The sequence below is a fragment of the Anopheles nili genome, chromosome 3, assembly GCF_943737925.1.
Source record: "Anopheles nili chromosome 3, idAnoNiliSN_F5_01, whole genome shotgun sequence".
Taxonomy (NCBI): Eukaryota; Metazoa; Arthropoda; class Insecta; order Diptera; family Culicidae; genus Anopheles; species Anopheles nili.
The window spans coordinates 19,721,539-19,745,162 of NC_071292.1; the positions used below are offsets into that span (position 1 = coordinate 19,721,539).

General features: G+C 50.5%; 1 protein-coding gene across 1 annotated transcript in view; it reads right to left on the reverse strand.

The window, feature by feature from the left end:
- Positions 1–23,624, reverse strand: part of LOC128725843 (uncharacterized) — a 33,456-nt gene that overhangs the window by 566 nt on the left and 9,266 nt on the right. The window contains exons 2-4 of the mRNA XM_053819613.1: positions 4,084–5,007; positions 3,868–4,004; positions 56–3,785 (exon numbers count right to left, since the gene is read on the reverse strand). Coding sequence (XP_053675588.1) covers positions 56–3,785; positions 3,868–4,004; positions 4,084–5,007 — 4,791 coding nt within the window. The remainder of the gene's footprint in view (positions 1–55; positions 3,786–3,867; positions 4,005–4,083; positions 5,008–23,624) is intronic.

Consider the following 23,624-nt stretch of genomic DNA (forward strand, 5'->3'; position numbering starts at 1 on the left):
TATGAGCAGCCCTGGAGAAGGAACAAGAAGTCCTCTTTTGATGGCTGTTACTTACCACGTACGGTGTGGTGAGATGCTGTCCCGGGAGCTCGTAGAAGTAAGAAGCCACCGGTATGGTGAGCTGTGTCGGACAGAAGCTACCGGATGCACCAAGCAGTACCTTAAAGTCTGCGACCTGAAACTTCGGAGCGAGCCGGCGCTGCAATAACGATTCCTCAAGCGTTCCGAGTAACGGGGCGCGCCCGAATTTAAACAGGTTGCGGTTCAGCACCTTGCTCAGCATCTGGGCCGTGGGTAGCAAGCAGGACGACCCGGTGGTGTTGCCAAATCGTGCCGGAAAGCGTCCCATTTTGAGCGGCATCGTCATTGGTGTTCCATCCTGGTGGAACCCGGAAGAGATCGGACTATAACACGGTCCGGTGGAACCATGCGGTGAGTGCATCAGATACGGTGACAGATCATCATCCGACAGCTGCTCGTCGGAACCGATCGAGGACCGCTCGGAAACAGACGATCGTTCCGAAGGATAACGCGTGCGGGGAAACTGACGTTGGGCGTTCCGCAGAAAACGTGGAGACAACGCGCCACCGTTCGGGGGTGGCGAGAACGGATACGCTGGTGCTGAACGGGATTTGATTGTCCCGGAAATGGGACTGACGGGTAGCTCTTCGAAATCGTACCGGAACAAACCGGTACTGCACGTACCCGTGGTCCCATTGCGAGTGGTTTTAGCGCTTCCACCGAACACGCCACCGCCACTTCCGTCAATCGTAATCGGTGATGTGGCCGGGAAGCTGCTCGAGGTGGCCGGACTGCTGCCGCTAGTGAATCCGGAATCGTCGCGTGCCAACGGCGACAAACAGAACACGTAGTTGAGGTTAATCTTCGGTGAGGATTTGTATTGAGTGAGCTGCTTCTTTACGCTGCAACCTGTGCGATCTTCCGAACGTCCCGAGGGTCGCCGATCGGATATGCCACCCATAGATCCACACTGATCTCCCGCACCACCACCGATGGCCGCACAACTGAGGATTTGCTTCTTGTGCGGGGAAACGCTGCTTGCCGTACTGACGGAACAATCCGTTTCCGAGCAACTGATGTAGAGTGGTTCCTTACAGCTGCTTCCGGTGCCATTGCTCCCATTTCCGGAGGACGGTGTCGAAGTGTGTGGTTGACGAAGCGACGAGCTCCGATATCCGTTCGCTGACACACCCATCGTGGTTCCGGTTCCATTCCGGTGACCAGAACAAACGCCACAACCCGCCTTCCTTGGGACGCACTCTTGCGGGGGTTCGGTGTCCTGCTCATTATCACCGCTACTTCCATCGTCCTCCGTGCTGTCTTCATCGGGTGCGTGGGATCGTCCACCATTGGCCATCGATCGACCTCCCAGGGTTGTTATCGTGTCAATCACGTCCTCCGAAAACGCCCGTCGGTAGGATTTCATCTGCTCGAACGTGAAAACACCCCCATTACCAACGGCACCGGTCGAGCTGCTCAACATCGGGCTATCTCCTGGGCTGAGGTCACCACCGATTGGATACAGAAGCCCGTATCCATCGTCCAAACGCGCACCTGAGTGGCCAGTATCGGATCCATTACTACCACAACCGGAAGCGCCACTTCCGGATCCGTTCGCACTTGACGACGCCGTTCCTGGGATGGTGAGATGGCCAACTAAACTCTCGGACAGTGTCCGACGACACCCGGGTGGTGTTAACCCGCAATCGAGCACGGTTGCGGAGATGATCGTTTTCTTCGCCGCCTCCTTCCGGGCGGCCACGGACGGTGGTGGTGGTGCCAGTGGTTGGTCGGGTTTGGCCGTTACCGTTCCATCATCCCCACCACCCGATAGCAGCGTGTTGAGGTTGAGTTTAAAATTATGCTTCGTTTTTTGTCGCTTGCACAGTCGACAGTCACCTAAATCTAGTTTCTTCTCCTTGCTGAAAGTATCACATTCGCTTGTTTCGCACTTTTCCGCTGCCTGACCGTGGTTGAGACCACCACCATTCGCTTCCGGTTGGCCAAGGTTCCGACCGCCAACCGGGGATCCTTCCTTCGCGATGCCATTATTTGCCACAATGTTGTTGTTCGTGGTCACGTAATTGTTGTTGTTCAACGCCACCGGTTGGCCGTAACCGTTTTTCGGCTGGCCATTACGCTCCTCACTCGCGGTGGCAGTTCTTTGGATGGCTTGCAGCAACCGATCACCGTCCTGGGGTTGCGCGGGACCCTTCGATCCTTCGCTATCGTCGTCCTCATCGCCCTCGTATCCATCTCCGCCGACAATGAAACACGCCCGCCGATCGGTGACCGCGACTGGCTCGGGGACACTCGAACGTGGTGGTTTCTGGCCACCAGAGGAGAAACCCTCCTCCATCGGAACACCACTACATGCCCACTGGCCATCCACCGGTGGTGGCGTCGCTTGCCGTTTATCACAGTTTTCATTGATAATATCGTAAGTTCTATAATATTCGTTAAAATATTGCATATGTCTATCACGGTTTGTGCTGCTACTGTTGCTGCTGTGGCCACTTCCGCCGGTGTGGCTAACCTCCCTGCTATGGCAGATTTGCGCTACCGGTGGGGAAGAGAACGTATTCGTCACCCACGAGGAGGCACGATTATTGCAATCGTTGCAAACGTTGGTTACGGCCGGCGCGATGGCATCGGTTTGGGTGGCAACGGAAGCGACATACGGTGTTCCACTTCCGGCCGGACCCGACACGGTCTGGGTGGACTTTGAATTGTTAGCGATCGCGTGGAAACGATCATCACAGATCATCATCGCCTGCTGGTGGTCGTTCGACGAGTACAGTGGTGGCTGGATCGAATTGATTGACGACGTTAGCGTACTTCCGCAGGCACCGTTCGAGCAGCTGCCCGCCGAACTCATCCCACCACCGTTGGCACATCCGAAGGTTCCTCCTCCCGGGGATGCAAACTTCTTGCCAGCACTCATCCCACTTCCGGCATAGCTTTTGGGCACGAAATGAGACGACGACGCATCCTTGGAGGAACCATTTCGGTAGGTCATGCTATTGCTGCTACTTCCGCTGCTGCTGCTGATACTAGATCCTCCAGCACTGCTGCCATTGCTGTTCACTTCCACCGTCCCGCTGCTTGCTTTCTTCTTCTTCTCACGCTTCAACATGCGCTTCCGGTACTTAAGCAGTTGCTTCTCCCGATGGCTAATGGCAGCCGACGTTAGCAGCAACCCATCGTCACCAACGCACCCATCCGCTCCGTCACCATCCGCATCGCCTTCCCCATGCCCGTCCACCATCGTCGCCGAATCATCATCCTCCTCTTCCTCGTCGAGCTCCACGAGAAAAGCGCACCGATGTTTGCCCTTCTCGTGACACGGCAACGGTATACGATCGACGTGCTGCTGCTGACGCAGGCTTGCGGTCATTTTGGCCGCATCCAGCGCCGCATCGATACCCGGTATGCGGTCCAACCGGGGCAAGCTCTTCAGGCAAACCTGCAGCACGAAATTGTCCGCCACACTCGCGTCCGGGAAGTTGTGCACGATCGGTTTCTCGTTGAAGCACGCCGTTGTGTCGTACGTCCGGATGCGAAACAGGATGTCGAGCTTCGCTTGGGGCAGAAACGGGCGTGACCCGACGACGGGAGCTACCTTGCGGATGCGCGGATGAGAGAACAGTTCCGGTTCGAGCGAGTTCTTGATCAGATCCGTCCAGGCGGAGATCTGTGAGAAGTACAGTTGGCTCCGGATGGCGGCACACAGCGATTGGATCGTCATCGTGGTGGGTGATTTCCTGCGGCGAGGAAAAAATGCAATTTAATTTCAGCTCCAGTTATGGCCGGGAATGAATTCCCAAGGAGTAAAGAGTCACTTACGTCATCACGAGCTTCAGAATCCATTGCTCCAGCAGGATGGTGTGATTTTCCGGACCCAAATAAACCTCAATACAGACCGCCTCTCCGTTCGTCAGGATGGACGAGAGCTGCTTGAAGTACACTTGCCAGCGCAGGCACTAAAATAAAAGGACATGAGATAAAAAAAAATACACAATTAGCAACCATGCCATGTCCAAAAACCCATAGGAAACTTACGTATTGATTGCGGTAGCTACAGCAATGCTCCGGTCCATCGGTGGCATCCGGTTTCGTGAGACCGATCTTCTTCAAAAACTGCTCGCAGTGAGGTCCTTCGCGCGTTCGCGGATGATGCTGCTTCAACGAAGGGCCACCTGCGGTCTGCGCCGGCACTTTCCGGATTTGCTGCTGGCTCGGGGACGTCACCAAAACCGGTGCCGCTGGAGGTGGTGATGAAAAGTGAATGAAGCCCGCTCCAACCGGATGATGGTTCTTGATCGGAGACACCGTTCCGAGGACGTTCATTTTCTCGAATCCACTGTACATGACGACCCCACCGGTCGGTCCTGACCCGCTGGATCCTAGTTCGTGCGACAACCAGGATGTGGACGGTGTCGCCTGCTCGTAACGGTCCAGGACGAGCCCACCACCACCGGACAAGCGGCTCGGTTCACCGGACACCGTCACCAGCTGTGACAGCACGTCCTTGCTCGTGCCGGGACAGGACGAACGGATCTGTTGCAGCTTCAGGTTGATGCGTTGCGCCTCGTCTGGCGTGGCGTGGCAACAAGTGGCCGCCATTGCTAGCGATTTGTGTGACTCGTTGATGGCCAGCAGGCTGCATTCCTGGAGGGAACATGCGCCACCGGTTGCTCCGTCGCCGGGAACGTTGCGCTTTCGCCCACAAAACCCACCATCTTCGTCGTCGTCCCCGGGTGCGGCGGCACCGGAACCGTTTGAGGATCCTGCTCCACCACCACCACTGCCGCTGTTCCCGTTGCCGGTTCCGGTGGATGCGATTGTCGAGGTGCAACCGGTGCCCGGGCTGTGGATGGAGTTGTCATCGAGGGCGGATGATCGGCCCTCCAGCACCAGTGAGGCGATGCCGATCGAGACCGGAATGGCGGGGTGTTTGGGCGATATAGAGCTACCGCTGTGCATCTGCGAAATGGGGAAATGGAAACAGGGAATGGCGTGTTAGATAACTTTTTTTGGGGGGGAAACTTTCACCTTCGGCCGGTGGTTTTTTTGTGCAGCTTAACCTCGTCTAGGTGGATCTTTCCTTGCTTCAAATACCACATCCAGTGTGTGTACGAATCATTTAAAAATTTGTAATTTTTGTATGGAATTTAACACTCAGTTTTAGTACATCAGTACATGTACTAAAGTTCAAGTTATTCAAACTAGCCTAAATAGCTTCAAAAATTGTACCTCTCCCCGAGGCATGAAGTGTTAGGTTCAATAATATTTCTGTGACCTCGTTGTATCGTGTCTTTTAAGGTCCGGAAACAAGAGTCTCTGAATTAGATTATATCTGTAATTAGCAATCGAGTAATAGCGCATTTTGTGCGATATCTTTGCCATGTCAGGGCGGTCATGTATTTTGTTCATAAGCTCAATATTTCTAACGACATTTCCCTGGTGGACGAGAAAGAGAGAGAGAGAGAGAGACTGAACAGAGTGCACGAACAAGCACGTGCACTGTGGAGGTCTGCAGCGCTGCAAGCAAGAGTAATTGTTGTCTAACTAGTTTACGGTGGCCTTCGAAGTGAAACCGGCGTGCCAAATAATGGCAGAAATAAAAAAAAAACTCCTCAATCCCAATCAAGACCCATAGTAACAAACCACCCCAAAGTGGCCACACCCACCCAACGAGGGGGAAGGTAGTGCTGCAGGTGATTTGGGGTGGCTGGGTGGCACATAAATTATGCAACCCGCCTCTCGTGTGTGCATGTTTAACACACGAGAAAAAAAAGTCACCCTTCGATGCCGTCGAAAGACGATTTCTTCTCGTGCAAACCCGCGCCGTGGAGTTTTTTGAGGTCAATTTCGCGATTTTGTTTTCGCTGGTTTCATTCGATTAAAAATTGGTAAGGTGATAAAGTGTGTGCGAGCGTGATGGAGGAGTTTTTTTTTGGGGGTGAGAGATGGTGGGGGTGAATTCCACGTGTGCATGCGCCGTCTATCCTTTCCTGACAGAAACACACCACAACCCGTGGCCGTAACATTCGAAATGACCGTGAACGGACACCGGGGGGTGGCCCGTTTTTGTGCCAAGTACGCCAGCTGAAATTGGTGGTCAACCCTTGCACGGATCGCAATAGCCGAAAGGAAGCGAACGTTGTTGGCAACGATCCATCCATGGGTGTTTAAAATATGAGAAAAAAGAAGGAAGACGTATTTAAATGTCACTCGTTGGGGAGCCGAAAAGCTGGGCAGCGAATTCCCGCAAATATGCCCCGAGGGTGAGGAGCGTTAATTTATCTCAATTGACGCCTTACACATAAGTACATAAAAGTAACACGTCTTTAGCTTCTTTTTTAAAAATAAATCCAAATAAAACCAGCAAAATCCCACGGTTTAATTCACGTGTGCTAACCGAAATAGATTAAACATTTTATGGGAATGTTGCAATCCCAAAACAACTCAGCACACAAAATCGTCAAATGTTGCCAAATTTATAAAAAAAAAGACATTCACTCTCGCTGACTTGCGCGTCCTTACATCTTTCGACACGTGCAGAAAACCGCCTACTTCAGCCCGATTAACACCGGACGGAGATTCATTGCTTAATGACTCCGTCAACCCTCCGTCAGTAGATGAAGCCATCGCGCGCTTCCGGCAACGAGATGTAACGACAGCACGAAAAAAAAAAACAGTGCCACTCTCTCGTCGGTTGGATTTCCCATAGACCAAAGGCAGTGGGGATTGGGGGTTGGAAAAAAGAACCATGCCAATGGTCCACCATCACCGTCGAGAGTGAAAGGGATTTGAAGCCGCCACAGCAGAGACGAGACGAGCCAAACAATAAAACATGACCCGTTATGAGCTACACACACGCGCTGCTTGTGGCGACTCTCACCTCGGTGGCAAAAAGGAAATCCACCCATTGGGCGGAGTGTGTGTGTGTGTGTGTGGTGGGTCGGAAAATGCGAGTTTCACCTTCCTATGCTCCCACCACCCCGTCACCACATACACTCTCCCTTTCTCTCTCTCTCTCTCTTGACCAAAGTGCGACTCCCTTTTTATCTCTCGACGCTCTTGATTATGTCGTAAAAAGCAACATAAAAGCAACATGGGAGAGTGGATCCTTGGTGGAAGGGGATGGCCAACGAAACGGTGTTGCTTCGAGGCGGCACCCCATTTGGTGCGTTGTGTCTTTGTCTTACCAACATCCGCTCTTTCTCTCGCGCTCTTTCATTCCCTTCTTTCTAATGCAACTCCCCGTGGGGCGCGCAGAAGGTTCTTGAGGGTGGTACCATTCTAAGGGTCCCACGCCCAACTCACCCACCTGTGAGAGAGTGAGAGAGCGATAGAGAGAGAGAGCTAGTGAGCAGATCGTTTGCTGTAGTGTGTAGAAAACGGGCCAGTGAAAACTAGGTCACGAATCGCGCCGCCGCCGCCGCCCAACTTCGGACGCTCTAGAATCCCAAACGCAACATAAAAATAGTTTCCTTCAGAAGAAGAGGGCGAGAACGAACACTTTCTTTTGAGCCACCGAGATCTGCCACCGGAAAATCGGAAAACCATAAACAAGGGACCCCCCTTGAAGGGCTCTATTCGTGTTCGTTCTCTCTCTCTTTCTCTCTCGCTTCGTTTGGGATCCACAATCAAGCTAATGATGTAAACTTTGGTTTTACCCGTGCATAACGTTTTTGCTGCTCTCTAATCCTTTATTTAGCGTTGGTGGAACGTTTAAATAATTGATGCGACCTCTATACGGTGTGTATTTTCCACGCAAACTTTTGCAGGTATTTTCCACCGAACACCCAAACCTGTCCAAATTTAAAATCATTTCCTCATGATGATTGTTTAAATTTGCTGCCCAACTCAAGCTATGTAGCTAATGTTTCGAAAATAAAAAAAAACTATGCTCACCACCACCCCAAAACAGCTAGAACAAACGCCACGGCTAGAACACGATCCACTCCAATAACCATGAAGTCCACCCTCTCCCTCTCTCGCTCTCACAAGCCCCTTCCCCACCCAACCCCACCCATCGACACACTCTCGGTTTTCCTACCAACCCCTCACCCCCTTCTCGGTGGCCCAAGAGCGAATGGCGATTATGTACACCTTCAAATCATATGTTTTGCTGCGCCTGTGTTCGTGCAAAGGGTGAGCTTGAACAAAAGCTCCAAACCTACCGTTATATGTTAGCGGGTGGTTTTTGGGGTGATGGAAAACCGACCGAGTGCGGTAGGGAGAGAGCAAAAGAAGAGCGAAAAAAAAGTATGTTGCAAACGATCCAACAGAGAGCGAGTTTCGAGGGTAGGAGAGAGAGAATTGGATCCGTCTTACGAAATACCCTCGATGCTAAGGGAGCATAGCACGCTCTCTCTCTCTCTCTTTCTCGCTCTCTACCCCCATGATGACGACGCGCGTCAGAGCTCAAGGAAAACTGGAACCCAAATCCTCCCCTCCTCACGGGTGAGGTCATTCGAGACGCAAGAGAAGAGCCTCCTTATGTACGGGGCCGCCTTCTCCATGACGCTATTGGAGAGGGTTGATTTCAGCTCTCCCCGTCGTGGATAACAGTTGATTTCCTATATACCACGCGATTTGTTTTATTTTCTTTGTTCCGTGAGCGACAGGGAAGGGGGTGGATGGTTTCGCCCTTCAGGCGCGGTGTAAAGACACGTGATTTCGTCGCGTTCGAGCTGTCATCATCATCATCATCATCACCATCTTCTTCATGATCATGATCAGCCGTTTAGCATAACACCGAAAGCATGGAGAAGGAGACACTTTTGAGGTCTTAAAACGCTGTGATTCGAATGCCAATATATCTGTTAGTTAATCATCCGCCATTGATGACGACGGCAGGTCGTAGAGGTGAATCAGAGGAGCTATGACTGATTACGAAAAGGAGGGACCAACTCGATTGGATTCAATTCGAATGACGCGCACACACACACACACACAGCGAGCATGACGAGAAGGGAGGGGAGCGGAGGGACACCTTAAAGATGCCTTGAATAATGTCTAGAAATCATGAGCTGATTTTTCCATCACGCTTGAGTGCTGCGCAACAACGCACACCCCCTTCTCCATTTAGGGGTTGTTGCGAGCGTTTCCCCCCACCTAGGTTTTCCACCCAAAAATTTAGGGGACGGGGACGGGGGGAGGGGGGGCTTAAGCGATTGGAAACGGTGACAACGGGACAGCGTTAGCAACAGCGCCCCATCGGCACAATCTTCCCACACACCATGGTTATGTTTCCTGATGTTCGCTTTTTTTTTGTTTTAACTGCCACTTCGTGCAACCTAATTCTCTGCGCCCCCAGGGTGTGCTGCGGGTCAGAAGAGAAGCGAGGAGATCCTGCATCAGTTTCCCCCCCCCCCCCCCCCCTGCGTAAAAGGGAGAGAGGGACGAGAAACTCGTCGCCGTCGTCGTCGTCTGTAAAATCGAAAGGCGCACCACGCGATGTTGTGACCTAGTAATTGGACACTTTGCAGACGGAATTTACTTTTCAGCGCGATCTTACATCTACCAGAGATCCAGGGGATGATGGGGAGATACGTCGTACGTTATGGTAAGCGAGGGCAGCATTTCTGGGGGGGTTATGTTCCAGATGCAAGCTTACGTAATTTGATGAAGACATCTGGAAGACTTACGGAAGTGGTACATTTTGTACATTCACTAAACAATTTAGACAATAAAGAGCCCTTTTCAGGCAAAATTTGACTTTGTCTTGTGAAAAGTACATCAGTTATCTAACACTTCTGCTTTTCTATTTCTATTAAAGTCCGTTGTTCATTAGAATTTAGCTGCTTCGTCCACATTTATCATGCTAATTGGTCTAACTACCGGAATTATGACCCGCATACTTCCCCCGCTGACTGATCACAACGACGTGACAAAGAACTGGAGCACTTTGGCGAGACAACGAACAACGTAAAACCTGTCTCCACAGAGTCTTCAGGTCTACAGGTCCAGTGATTTTCGTTGACGTCGTAAACGCCGATATAAATAAAAGCAAAGATAGCTCGAAACCCACGCGCGCAAGCTGTCAGAGCAAGGAAACCCCCATTCGGGACGTTCTGACGCACAGACAGATCTCCTGCAATGTACCTACACGAGTCGTCCGTTGTACTGGGCGTAATTTACAGTTCATTTAACTCAAATCAGCTGTCAACGACGACGACAACGACGACGAGGGCTTGGAGACACACACTCGGTAGGTACTGGGTGACTTCTGGAGGTTGAACACGTGGACACAAATCTCATGGGGTTTGGTTGAAATGACGCAGAGAGAGAGAGAGAGTAAGAGAAGGCCAACAACATCATCCATCGCTCCGGCAATCGACCTACTCGAAGGCAACCCACTCCTTACCAAAAGGGGATTGCGCCACGTGTCCTTGAGAAGGTACTGCTTTCTTGCCTGATGAACCCAAAGTCCACGTGTCTCTGAGTGAAAGTGCACCGAGGCTCAGCTTTGTTACTAGTTCGCAGTTCACAAACGGTAATCAGAACCACCGAGAAACAAACGACGACGTTCCCGAGCGCCGATCGACCTCGAGAAATTCTTGCACTCATAAAAGCCCACAGATTACGAATCCACGAAACCGTAACGCGGAGCTACAGTGAGAAAAGGCCGCTAGATCCGCGTTCCGTGCACACCCCACCACGCGCCTTCTTATCGTGGTTCTTTATTGTGGTTATAGCGCGATAACCTTTTCGGTGGTGGTCGTCCTTAAGTGGTTGGATGGATCATGTGAAAAAAAAGGAAAAACCTCAAGCCGCAGTAGCGTACACGCAGGACACACTGTGGCGCGTAAAAGCGAATGAACGCAGCCTGCAGATACGCGCAAAGTTGCCAGCAATCTCAATGAGACTGGAAAAAGCTGGTTTTAATCTATACGATTGGAAGAAGCAGGAGCAAAAATGTATTCGCGCAACCGCCACGCCAAGGCGCACTTTCACGAGAGATTGAACCTATCGACATGTTTCAATCACCGTAACGTTCTTTTGCTCCAACCAAAAAGGGAGGGAGAGAGAGAGAGGGCAAAGGTAAATCACCCAGGGATGCGAGTGATAGAGAGAGAGAGAGAGAAAATCAGCTCAGTCAGCCACGTAAAAGTGCGATTGCGCGTTGTACGGATTCGTATTATGTTAGACAGACGGGGAGAGTTTGTGTATAAATAACATCAGCAAGGTTTAATTCAACAACCACGCGCGCACGTCAACTTTGTGGTGAAAAGTCACCCCCCGGTACGATCTTCTCTCGATCTCCTCTGTGGTTCTCTTCTGCTGCTGTCGATTGTGCGATAATGTGAACGATCATCCCCCGGCGTGTGGCCGCGTTTTTTTTTATTGCGCTGGAAAAAACGAAGCTGATCAGCTCCCGGTGGCGTGCTCGAACGTGCGAGACAATTGCGCGAAACGGACCGCTCTAGGGCATCCTTCTTCTGTTCGTTGTCCTTTAGATAGCATTAGCTGATAGCTAGAAAAACTACCGCAGGTTCATGAGGGCATCACGTGGAAGGGACACAACCCATGGACATTGTTAGAGAAAGTTTTTACAACCAAAGCGAGCTGTTTTAAGCATGATGTTGGAGTTTATGTTTCACATGTGCTATCAAAGATAGAACAGATAGAACAAACTACTTCAAAGAGCTAAACTGTCAGATGACAACATCACATGTGTTTCGGAAAAGAGACCCCAAACCGTAAAACCAACCAACTAAGCGTAAAAGAATTCAAACACACGGCAGTCAGGTGTACTAAACCAGCAACCACTAACCTTCTGCAACCAGCTAACAAAGCAAATGAGCTAGTCACAGCTTGTGGTGTATTAAAATACGGATACCCCTAATGGTGGCTCTCCAGATCCAGTGGACCCTAGGTATAACGGCTCAATTAGCAATTGCCTCACGAAGGTGGAGCAGCGTGCGCGTGTACGCGCGCAACTGTCTGAGAAGCAGAAACGCGATACTATTTTTAATGACACGTGCCACTAAAAAGAGACACCCATCCCTCCTCGGTTGGTTCGAAAATAGTGCTCCTACCCCCATCGCACATAAGGGAATAGTGCCAACGCAAACGACTTAAACACCTCTCTGACGTTGGGTGGGTTTGGAAATGGGCAGGATAGCCAAGCGATTTTCCCTCGGACCGGTTTCGCTTCCCATCCTGACAAACACACACACACACGCACGCACACAGGTTGGTTCTCTTTCACTCTGCTTTTGTCCGATCTGCGGTGGTGGTGATGGACGGCTTTTTTTCTCATAAAGCTTCTCTGACTTTAAACTCCTCAACCAGTCCAGAAAGGTACGCGCAAACCGCGAATCCAAGCAACACGTGGCGACGAATCACAGCCAAACGACTCCTGCGCCTCCTCGCGCACACACTTGTGGGGTTTCTAATACACTCACACTCCCCTTCGCCGGGGTGGACAAGCCAGTGAAAGTTAATTATGCGAAGAAGATGATGGTGGCGATAATCAATTGGGCTAACTGATGCTGATTGTGAAAGGGCACCTCCTCCCCTCCTTTTTGTGTAAGGCGAATGAGCTCAGGGAAGACAAAAAAAAACAGGCACATCACCACCCCCTTGGGATAGGTACCTGTCCCCAGCCCGCCGCCCCCTGATTGCCCGTCATTTCAAGACGTTCATTATTATTTTCCACAAGTGGTGTTGATGATTTCAATTTAGCACCATTGAATGTTGCGCACACAAAAAAAAAGAAATAAAAAATGAAACAAATCTGTTACCAAACCAACGGAAGGTGGGGAGGGTGGGGGGGGGGGGGGGTTGAAAAATCCTCACACCGCTCAATGCGGCCATTAGAAAGGTGAAGAAGCCTCGTGACAAGGGGATGGTGGATGGGACGAAAAAAAAGGTGGCAAAATAGGCCTTCCTCTGCACGGGGTGCTGAAACAGACACACACACACAAATTCAACCCCCGGTGAAGGTCTTCATCGCGAATGAGACATCTAAAACCTCCTCCTCCTCCTCCTTTTCCGAGGTTTTCGAAATTCAACCGAAGGAGAGAAAAATGGAAAACCCCGCTCCCTCGGGTGGCCTCGAATTTTTGATGGCTTTAACCTTCCCTTTCCCGGGCATAGCGGTATGTGTGTGTGTGTGCGCGCAAAATGACCACCATTTTCGGGCCGGAATTCAAACCGAAAGGGCAGCCAGCAAGCAGCAGCCCCACCAGCTGTTGAACGGGTCATTTAGCGGGCGGAAGAGAACGCCCGGTCTCTGATCGACAGTCCTCAGGTTTGGTGAGTATTTAATGTATTTGCTTACACGAAAAGGTTAACCGGTGGTGTTGGCCAGCCCAGCCATTCTCCAACCATTCGCCATCGTGCCAAACACGCGTCAAAACGTCTCTTTTAAGTCCTTTTCAGGCTTGTAACATTCCATTTTCCAATCAACCGTCCGTGAGCTCATTTAGCGAGCCCTAGAAATTAGATGAAGGTGAGATGATCGTGTGTTGTAAACCGTTCCCGTCGTTTGGGCAATCGAAGAAAGGATGCCTTGCGTGAGGATTTACGCACGAATTACTCGCGCAAAGCACATGTTCATTCGCGTATCGATCACGCTGCTGTTGAACACGGTTTATGATGCGAAGTGGGTGGGGCGGAGGTCCGCCTTGAAGAGACGGGTGGGAGGGAAAACTTTGGTTGAGCAAAATTAGAAAAACCACCCTCCTCCCCTGCATTGGTTGAGAAGACGAGCGGTACATGACACAGTTCTATTTTTGCGTCACACCACGAGGAAGAATATTCTCTGCCACCGTAGGAACCACCATAAAGGCGCGAGAGGAGGAGGAGGAGGAGGAGGAGGTGGACGATCGCGCAGAGTTTGTTTTGATCGCAGAGCAGCCTTTTTAAGGAGCATTGCGTAAGCGACGCGTACGCGTGTGTTAGAACATTATTAAAATCGAAACAAAACGAAAAATAGAAAAAAATGTTTAAAATCACAAAATAACCCACGCTCGTTCCGTCCGTCGTGGTCAGGGAGGGGTGCGCGACAAGAAGCGAGAAACGGGAAAAAGAAAACCTTCAACCCCCTGCGAACCTTCAGCAGATAGCCGCAGAGGCTCATACTTTATCGCCCAGTTGGGCAACATGTAACCGCAAGCGCAAGGTCAACGAATTATGTCCCGCAGACGTCCGTTATCGGTCGAAATTCGGTTGGAGGGATTTTTTTGTTCACTTTTCCACTCCTCTTTCAAGCACACTCGGGCGTTCGTACGTCCGATAGAGTTCTCTGATAGACAAATGCCGCGATACGGCGACAGCCAATCGATGTATAACGCGCCCCCTTCTGCAACCCCAACGTGAAAATAGAGGGGATGAAACGAAACGACACACTTCACCTGCAACCGCCACTTTGGGTGGGAAAATGAAACCGAAAAAAAGAGCGCAGAACGCTGCCAGACGTTAGGCGTTATTTTTCCCCACCACCTCGCTGCTGGGCGGCTTATAACAAGGACAATTATGGCAGCAAAATTAGCGCTCACCAAGCCAACCATCAAGCGATGAAGCCGACGGAAAACCAGAGATTTATGTGTTACACCACCACCGGTTGGTGATCGAGCTCTGACACAGGCGCAGTAGGGGTGAGTCGGGTTAAAGGCGTGAGGACATGATACTTGTTGCGAGTTTGAACAACGTTCCACCTGCCCCCCCCCAAATGGACCCTATCTGTTTGTTCCTTCACCTCGAATTGTGCGGCTTTGAACAACCGTTTGCAAGCCAAAGAGAACACGACAAAACCACCCGCCGTTTGGTCGGGGTTGCGCTCGAAAAGGCCACAGGGTCTGGGCTGATATAGGAGGGAACACACAGCCCGAGGCTCTTGACCAGCTCCAAAAACAGAACAGAGATAGCCCCCTCAAACCATGAACGCGACGAGCAAACGAATGAACGAGGGGAGCTCGAAGGACGGTGGAGATTCTTTTTCAACAGACCCAAACGGGGAGGGCTGCCGACCTTAATAGTCATGTTAATTTTTCGACCAACTAATGAGATTCCGGCGCAACGAAACTTCGGGTGCGTTATGTGCTGGTGTTCTCGGCAGTCGTGCAAGGGCGTTAAACAAAATGTGTGCTCCAGAAGCTTTATAACACCCTCATCACATAAGCTGCGTTAGAAAGCGTCATAAAAGAACGTCCCAAAATGCGAACGGTTTGACGTTTCTACCTTCAGCACCCGACCGGGGGGCGTATAAACGTGACGTTGCGCGCAGCTGATAAATAAATAATGCAACATAATTAATTAAGCGATCAACCGTAATTGAAGCGCAAACCAAATGGCAGACTAAAGTTGAACCTTTGAACGCCACGCAGCCAGTAATTAGCGGACCCCCGTGAGACCTTGGAGGAAAATTCGCATACACACACGTGCGCGAGTGAGCGAGTGCGATATACTACTGCGCGTGTGACGTAAGATGCAATCGACACAGCGCCTAGATGGCCCTAGATCTAGTTAAACCCTTTCACGATCCGCAGCTGACGGGGATGCTTGAATTCGAGCCCCCCTTCATATGTCCCTTCAGGCACACTCACACACATATACACACATGTGCAATCGATCGATCACAATCAGCTGTTTCACAACCGTTTCGTGAAGAGAGAGAGAGAGGCCTTTTCATTGGTCTGGTGCTAAAACGAAGGGCCAAAGGATCGCGGAGATTTGATCATGATCGCACGCGCGCACGCGAGTCCTTGAAATGTCAGTATCCACCATTGGGAGGTGGTGTATTGGTTTAGCAATCTCAAGCAGCTGTTGTGTTTGGTGGTGCTCCTTTTTATTTCATTTACGCCAGCGGGGCCAAACGGATTGATTCGATCCGTGAAAGGGACGTGTCCCCCTTTTTATCGCATTCGATACATCACGCGTGCACTCTCTCTCTCTCTCTCACTCTCTGTAGATGAAAACGCAACGTCAGCGTAATAGGAGGAAAAAGAAAGAGAGAGAGAGGAAATAAAAAAAGAAAGTGAAGTCTTTATAACGGTGTCCACGACGCACACCGAGCCCTTTAGGGTGGACGGGCGGGACAAACGCATATTAGTTATGGCGAAGCAGCGCGTAACAGAAACCTCAATCAACCGACCCGCAAGACAGCAAGGGTTCCGCGGGTTTGAGAAGCACAGAAAATAGGCCCTTCGCGATCCACATTGACGTCGTTTTCCTTCCATATAGCGCGCGCGCCTCCAGCGAAGGGCGCACCACACGTCGAGAAGGTTGTGTGCAACAATGAGGAATGGGGGGGGGGGGGGGGTCCCATCCATGTGTTATAATAGCAGGGCGATCTTTGAAACATCCCAGCAGACAAAAGCGATGCTGATGGTGTGTGTGTGTTTCGCTCACAAGATAAATCGCACTCCCCCCTTTACGTGCCATTTCTGCGTGTTTCGAAGGGGTGTTTGGATAAAGCGCGGATACCACCCTTAACAATCGATCAGATGTTGCCGCACTGCCCCCTCCCCTCCCTTCGTTACCCCCCTTTTCAGCCCTCTCATACACCAACGTCGGGTTTCCTCCTACGTCGTTTCCGTTTTGTGATGGCAAATTAAATTCTAATGAAATCCATACGCTCCACGTGCCGCACATATGGTTCCGTTGGGGTGGTGCGGATGATCGAGGGAGGAAGAGAACGAGTGAGTGAGTATGTGTGAGAGAGAGAGAGAGAGAGAGAGAGAGAGAGAGACACGAACAACGTGTTCACGGGGCTAAGTGTATCGCGTGTGAGTCTGTTCACAACACAAACGAACGTGCTCTGCTGCTGCGTTGCAAACCTTCTGCCATCATGACGACGGTAACCAAACGGTGCTGTTACGAACCTTCAAAGTACATCGTCGTGCATCTAATCATTACTAAATGCGTCTCTACCTCCTCTCCCAACGTTTCCACCACCCGGGACCACCCTCTCTCTCCTCCCTCATCCCACAATGGGTGGATTTGGAATGACAATTGCAGCCAGCTACCAATCAATTCCAGGCCACTGCTTGATTTCCCTGTTTCTCTCTCTCTCTCTCTCTCTCTCGCTCTATTAAAGCTCACGATGACCACGCGCAACCTCGCATGGCCTCGTGCGTGCCTTCCCATCCCTTCTCCCGTTTCCCCATCCGCACACCATCATTTTACATCATCATTTCGGTTCGCCCTGCAACACGATCGTGACGTCAGCGATGGGTGGAAGAAAGAAGGGAGGAAGGGAGGGGGGAGGGAGGTTGCTATGGAAGGGCATAGAGGTACACAGCGTGCGCACGTGTAAAAAAAACAACCCCCATAATATCAATTGAAGGTTAATGCTCACAAATGAGCATTAAACAAAAAAAAACAGGAAGGCACGCAGGCCGGAAGGTTAAAGGGGACACGAAATCGAACGGAAGTGACGGAAGTAACAGGACCGGATGTGGGGGGGGGGAGATGGGGGCTTTGGGTTTTCGGAGCCCCTCTCCCAAAGACATTTAGCGCAAGGTCGACAAAAGACGACGGAATGGACTTGGGAGTTAACGGACGTCACGGAACCCTCCCTAACCCTATGCTTCATTTAAGCCAGTGTGGTCAAAGGTTACACAATTGATTGAATTAACTTCCCGTGAATGGATAGTGAGAGGGTGGGGGTTCTTAACGACGCGATAAAGACAGAGCACGGTGTCTAGTTTCTTACTAAAGTGTACTAAAGCGCAAATGTCACAACTGCCTTTTTCACAGCAGATACTGCCGATTACCTTTTGTTCCGTAATCAAGTACACGCGCTGCGAGACATTTAGACGCCCTCCACACCCCGGGGTGTGTTTGTATTCGACAGCTCGCATAACACACCTGATCAAAGGGGAGGTTGGTTCCACGTTCACCCACACATGCACAAGGCCCTCTTTAGTTTGATTTTCACCAAACCGGGAGCACACAAATTTCAGATGCAATCGCGGTGCATCCAAACCTCCTAATGTGAACCTCCGCCGTTGTAAGTTGCAGCACGCTTTTGGATGTAAGCGTGTGCAGTTGAGCATCGGTAGAACCTGCGACACCGGTATTAGTGACGACCTATTGCTATGCTATTTTCATCTCCCGCGAGAAAAAGCTCGATGCAAGAGAGCAGCAGCAGCAGCAGCAGCAGCAGCAGAAGCAACAAAAAAAAACTGCAACCAATTAAATATTGGCAGCTCAATGAAGCGCAATTTGTGCAAATTACCAGCCCCGGTAGTATTGCATCAAAAACGTCCGTGAAACGTTCTTTTGGTCGTTTTTTTGTGTGTGCTCCACTCAACGTTCCCATCCGTCAGAAAAGTTCCCAAAACCCCAAAAGGTTGACAGAGGCCACAATTCGGGTGACTTCAAGCGTAAAAGATGGGGAACTTAACTCCCTCCAAAAATTGGTCCCCCTCAAAATGCCCAGTTTGGCAGCCGAAAGGGTTCCGCCTCTTGTACCGTTTGACAATCGAGGCCTGAGTGATGACTTTTCGCGTCTCCCAAGGTCTCTGGGACGGTGGAGAACCTCCAAGAATCAGCAAAAGTGGAAGTGGAATGGTGTATCGGTAGAGTCTCCCACCGTTGGAAGCGTAATTGCAAACAGCTCCATAATGGGCGATTGTAGTACACCTCTCCGTCGCTAGTCACGATCGCTTCTTGCCACTCCAGCTGTTGCGCTCATCTCACCCCTACAGAGGACAGATACATCACCCGCATCGGCTCGGAATGATGTAAATTTGGCTGGAAATAATCTGCCCATTACGGAGTGGATTTCGTCATTCTCCCCGTGAGCACTCGAGAGCGCCCGTTCGAAGGAGCAGTTGAAGGTTAAGGTGACCGAGATAACATGCCAAATTCAGCGCTCTGCGGGGTACGCGATTGTCAGCCTTTTTTTGAAGGATGTGTTGGTGTCAAATTGCAGCGTATCCTGCGAGGACATTGAAGCCCTCCACAGCTGATGTTCTACAGCGCTATCGCTTTACAAGTCCGCGCCCTTTCTCCCTCATCAACCAGACGAAATCGAATACTTGGCGTTACATAAACCTGATGAACAACCCACCTCCACAGAGGTCGGGGGTTTTCTTTCGTTCGCACCTCAGCAGCCTCAGCCTATCGCCTGTTCAGCTTCTCTCAATTAGGCACAGAGCCAGCGCGGGTTCGCGTATTAAGCATACCTGAAACGATAGCGCAAAAAAAAGAGAACGGGATTAATAAGAGTAGAGAGAGGGTGGGCGACTAAAATGTCGGCTGAAGCAGTAGACAAAAAGAAGGATAATAATTTAGACAGACCACAACAACAGCCGACTAAAGTGGCTCAGCACAAGGGAGGAGAAGTGTTGCTTAGGGGTGGGGGGGGGGGGTTGACATTTTTCCAGCCCACAATGGAAGCCCGCAGGTTCGCTGTTGCTAGCTGCTATTCTCCAAAGCGGGAAGAAAACTCGATTTCGTTCAAGTTCAACGTTTCGTTGCCTTGTCCACCAGCTAGCGGACAGGCATCGTGGGCATCAGGGAAAGGGTGGGGGGAGGGGGTGGAAACGTCATCGGTTTTGGTGGATAGGACCGGAACCTCCCTTCCGATCCACCCCATACACTAAACCTGTCGCTGACGGACAGGTTTTTCTATAAGCCCCTCCGAGCAGAGATTGCTGCGCTCTTCATCATCAGGGAAATATACAGACATGAGGAGCAGCACAATAATAAGAAGAAAAAATGCCAGACACACAGATAGCACATAAGCGTGGAGAAGGGGGTGGTGCTTCTAGCTGCTAGCAAACTTCATCCAATATTCATAAGACTTCCTTCTGAAGACGAGAAGAGACGCGCTCGATTGCGAGTAGTTGCATTACATCGGCACCGAAATGGCAACGAACAGGGGGAGTAAAATAGACATATATATATATATGGCCACAGGAACCCTCTCGCAAACATCGCCTAGCGGTCTCGCACCTTCTTCAACCCCCACCCATCTTGTCCTCCCCCAACGATAGATCGCCTTCGTCATTGGCACACGATCGTCGACATGCGCTGCACGATCCTCTCGCTGGTTCACCTCTAAAAATATAAACATTCTGTCCCGTATCGGTTTGGTGGAGGCGAACCTTATTCTACTCATCGGACCCCCACCCCCTCACGCCCCATCCAGGGTTGCCACCAAGTACCCCAACCTTCTTTCTGGCTGCTGCTGCTGCTGCTGCTGATTTGCGTTTCGTATTGGTAGTTTTTTGTTTCTTCTGGTGTTTGCTTTTGTAGGATAAAAAAAAGCTTAATAGCCGTGAGCGTCCGTCAGGTTCTAACAGGGTGCAAAGAGAGCCGAGAGCGATTACGTTTAAGGGGTACGAATGGCAGCAACACAGTGGCGGCCCAGATTTACAATCCCTTCGACGGTTAAATGGGGATAGGTGGGCGGAAAGGGAAGTTGGTTGATGGGAGGAAGGGGTGGGGGAACTGTTCCAATATAATTTAAATGAGCACAGCTGGTACACGGTGTGTCCTCCTGTTGTGTGTTTAACCACGTTTTAAACGGGTTAAATAGGAGGTTAATTATATGAAAATTAATGATGGATTATGAAAAGGATACAATTCAATTTTCAAAAAAAAGGATATTAACATTCGAATTGTTCAATGTCGATTCGTTGGGGCTCGTTTCAAAGAGCATAACCTGTGCTTCAAAAGCTCTTTTAAACGAATATTATTATACAACCCCGTATCTCGCACAAATGTAATTAATTTAAAATCGTCTTTCAAAGCACGCCACTTCCTCTTCAATCAAAATACAGATAGTGGCATTAAACATTAATATCAATCATTCCAAAGAGCTCACAAATCGATTCGTTTTCATGTACCCGCACAACCACATTTCCCACTCTCTCGGGGTGGGTTGGTGTTATATAAAAAAAACCCACCTCCTAAACCACCCCTGTACTTAAGGCCCCTCTAGGGTCTGTGTTGGCAACATCGAGGCACTTTTCCAGACCTGCTCAAATATTGAACACTTCGCTGCTGAGGGGGTTGGTTCTCCGCTAGTCCTACCGACCGGTTCACGCAAAACAAACCAACACGTGGATCATCCCTCAGTCGCCATATCATCGTCAGTAGCCCGTCAGTAGTGTTGTTTAAAGATCGATCAAGCGCTCCTGGGCTTCTCGGTCCATTTACACGTGCGATCGCCCCCGGCTTCCGATGCACAATTTAAGCCATCTTTTGCGTGCACCAAAACACAAGTGATCGCGACCCGTTTGCAGGACACACGTGCGTTTATTTAAATTCGAACAAACGCACGCTCCATCCTTAATCCTTTTGGTGTGCTCAGGGGGCCTGTTTGGGGTGGCGGGAAAGCATAACAAAATCGGATCACGCAAACAACCGAAATACGGAAAAGCAAGAGAAGTAAGCCAAACCCCCCCTCCCCCCTCCCCCAAAAACAGCCCTTCTCTTGGGTTGCCTCGCCTCCATCGATTGCGGCCGGTGGGCTTGGGGAATCGAATCGAACCGCTGTTATGCTCGGTTGTTTATACCCCCTAAAAGCAGCTCTCTGTGCCGCTTTCCATCCCCCCCCCCAACCCAACGGGGGAATCGAATCAAGGGATGGGTGGGGGGGAGGGGGATCATTTTCACATTCGCGCATGTGCCTATTTATTTCTTTTTCTGTTTACATTCACGTTCGCGTTCGCGTTCGAGGCAGTACATAAGCGCACGAGCGCTGGCCTGTCCTTCCCCAATTATACCACACGCCTTTCCCTTCCTGGCTACTGACAGGGGATGTTGTGGAGGGAGGCAAGGAAGCACGAAAAAGCGGTTTGTCAGCGCCCGAGACGAAGGGTGAGTTTTGCGAGCGAAAGCAAATGTGTCAAGCCGAGTAGAATGACAATGTGAAAGGATTGACGGAGCCAAGAGAAGCTGGGGGATTGAGTTGGCGAATGTGAGATAGAGCGATAGAGAGATGCAAAAGAGAGAGAGAGAGAGAGAGAGAGAGAGAGAGAGAGAGAGAGCGAGAGAGTGATAGAATAAATGGACACAGAGAACAAAGCGTGAATAATCATCAATCTGACAGAATGAAAACAGTGTGATCAAGAATTAAAAAGCGAACAAAAATAAGAGAAAAATAGTGAGAGAAACTTAGAAAAAGGACACAAAGGGATCCTGCAGGAAAATAAAGGCAACAGATCACGTCAGATAGCTGTTCCACATTTTTTTTACTAGCTCGATCGAATCATAACTAACAAATGTTTTTTTTTGTGGGTTGCACAGATGTGTTCCCTTCTCCCATTCGTTACGTTGGAATCAACGATCCATTCCTCACTCGCTCTTTCTCTCTTTCTGATTTTGACTCTCTATTTTCACCCTTGAAATCACCCTGCGCGAACATCTCCTTGCCTCTAACACTGGCTCAATTATCGGGGGCATATTGCAGCCATCATTTCTCGTTCTTCAGCAAACGAGAAAGAGAGCGAGAGAGACGCGATATGCGAAGGATCTGCAGGGAGGACAACACGGACGATAGCGCGGTCAGCATACATAACACACAGGATAAACGAAGGGAAGCTCGAAACCACACGGGGCAGCGATGACGAGGCCAACCGAGGCGAGTATGAAAACGAAACGGTCCGTTCATCGGTGTTGGTGTTGCGCATGCCATGGTCAACCTCCCACCCCCATCGGCACCGGCAGGGGGTTGAAACATCCCCTTCTGAAGGGGAGGAGAAAACGAGAACACGATATGCTGCCCCTGCCCCGTCAGCCATCTCTCGTCCTCTCTACACACGGTGCCTGAAATGCGTCACTTATGTACACTGCAATCAGCTGGTCGGTTCTGTGGTGGTATGCGTGTCATCGCTGCTATGTACCACGTGAAGCACACACAGCATAAACCGATATTTTGTGTTAATTTTCCACACCGAAGCGGGTGGAAAAGCTGAGCAGAGGAGCAGAGGGGATGCGCGTGCGTGCGTGCGTGTGTGCTATTATTTATACTTCGCCCTCCTATCGATGCCTGGTATCGAAGGATCGTGATTGTTTTTGAGGGCGATGAGAGGCGATGAGCGCCGAAAAGGGGGGCTTCTTCGCGTGTTCCGCTTCCTCGACAGCAAAAGAGCATTGGAATTATAACAGCGCACCCAAAGTTTGCGTGTTTTTTTGTTGATTTCGTGTTCTGCGCCTGGCACGTGTTGGTGTGCGGCACTGTTTAGACCCTGATCTACCTTTAGCAGCACACCATACCAATGCACACACACACACGCACGAGACTGGAGGAAATTCGAACAACCCTGCAGGATAGCGCGACAGCTTGTGACGGGCGCAACATGAAATAAAAAAGGAAATGAAAATTCAAACGATACCAAGAAAGCGATGACGCAGAAGATCACGCTGTGCGTAACAGGGAGTCACGGGAGGAAGATGGAGGGGGAGGCGGTTAAGCAGAAGCGGAAAAATCATTCAAAATAGCGACGTAATAGTTTGTATGTGCTGGCATCGCAGGCACACACACACGCGCGCGCACGTGTCTGCATTTTTCGCTTTGTTTTTGCAGCACTTCATTCAAAATGCCTTCGCGCTCGTGAGCCACTTTCTGAAGAAGAAGGTACAACACTGGACCCTTTTTCCGCACGCGGTGTGTAAGGGCA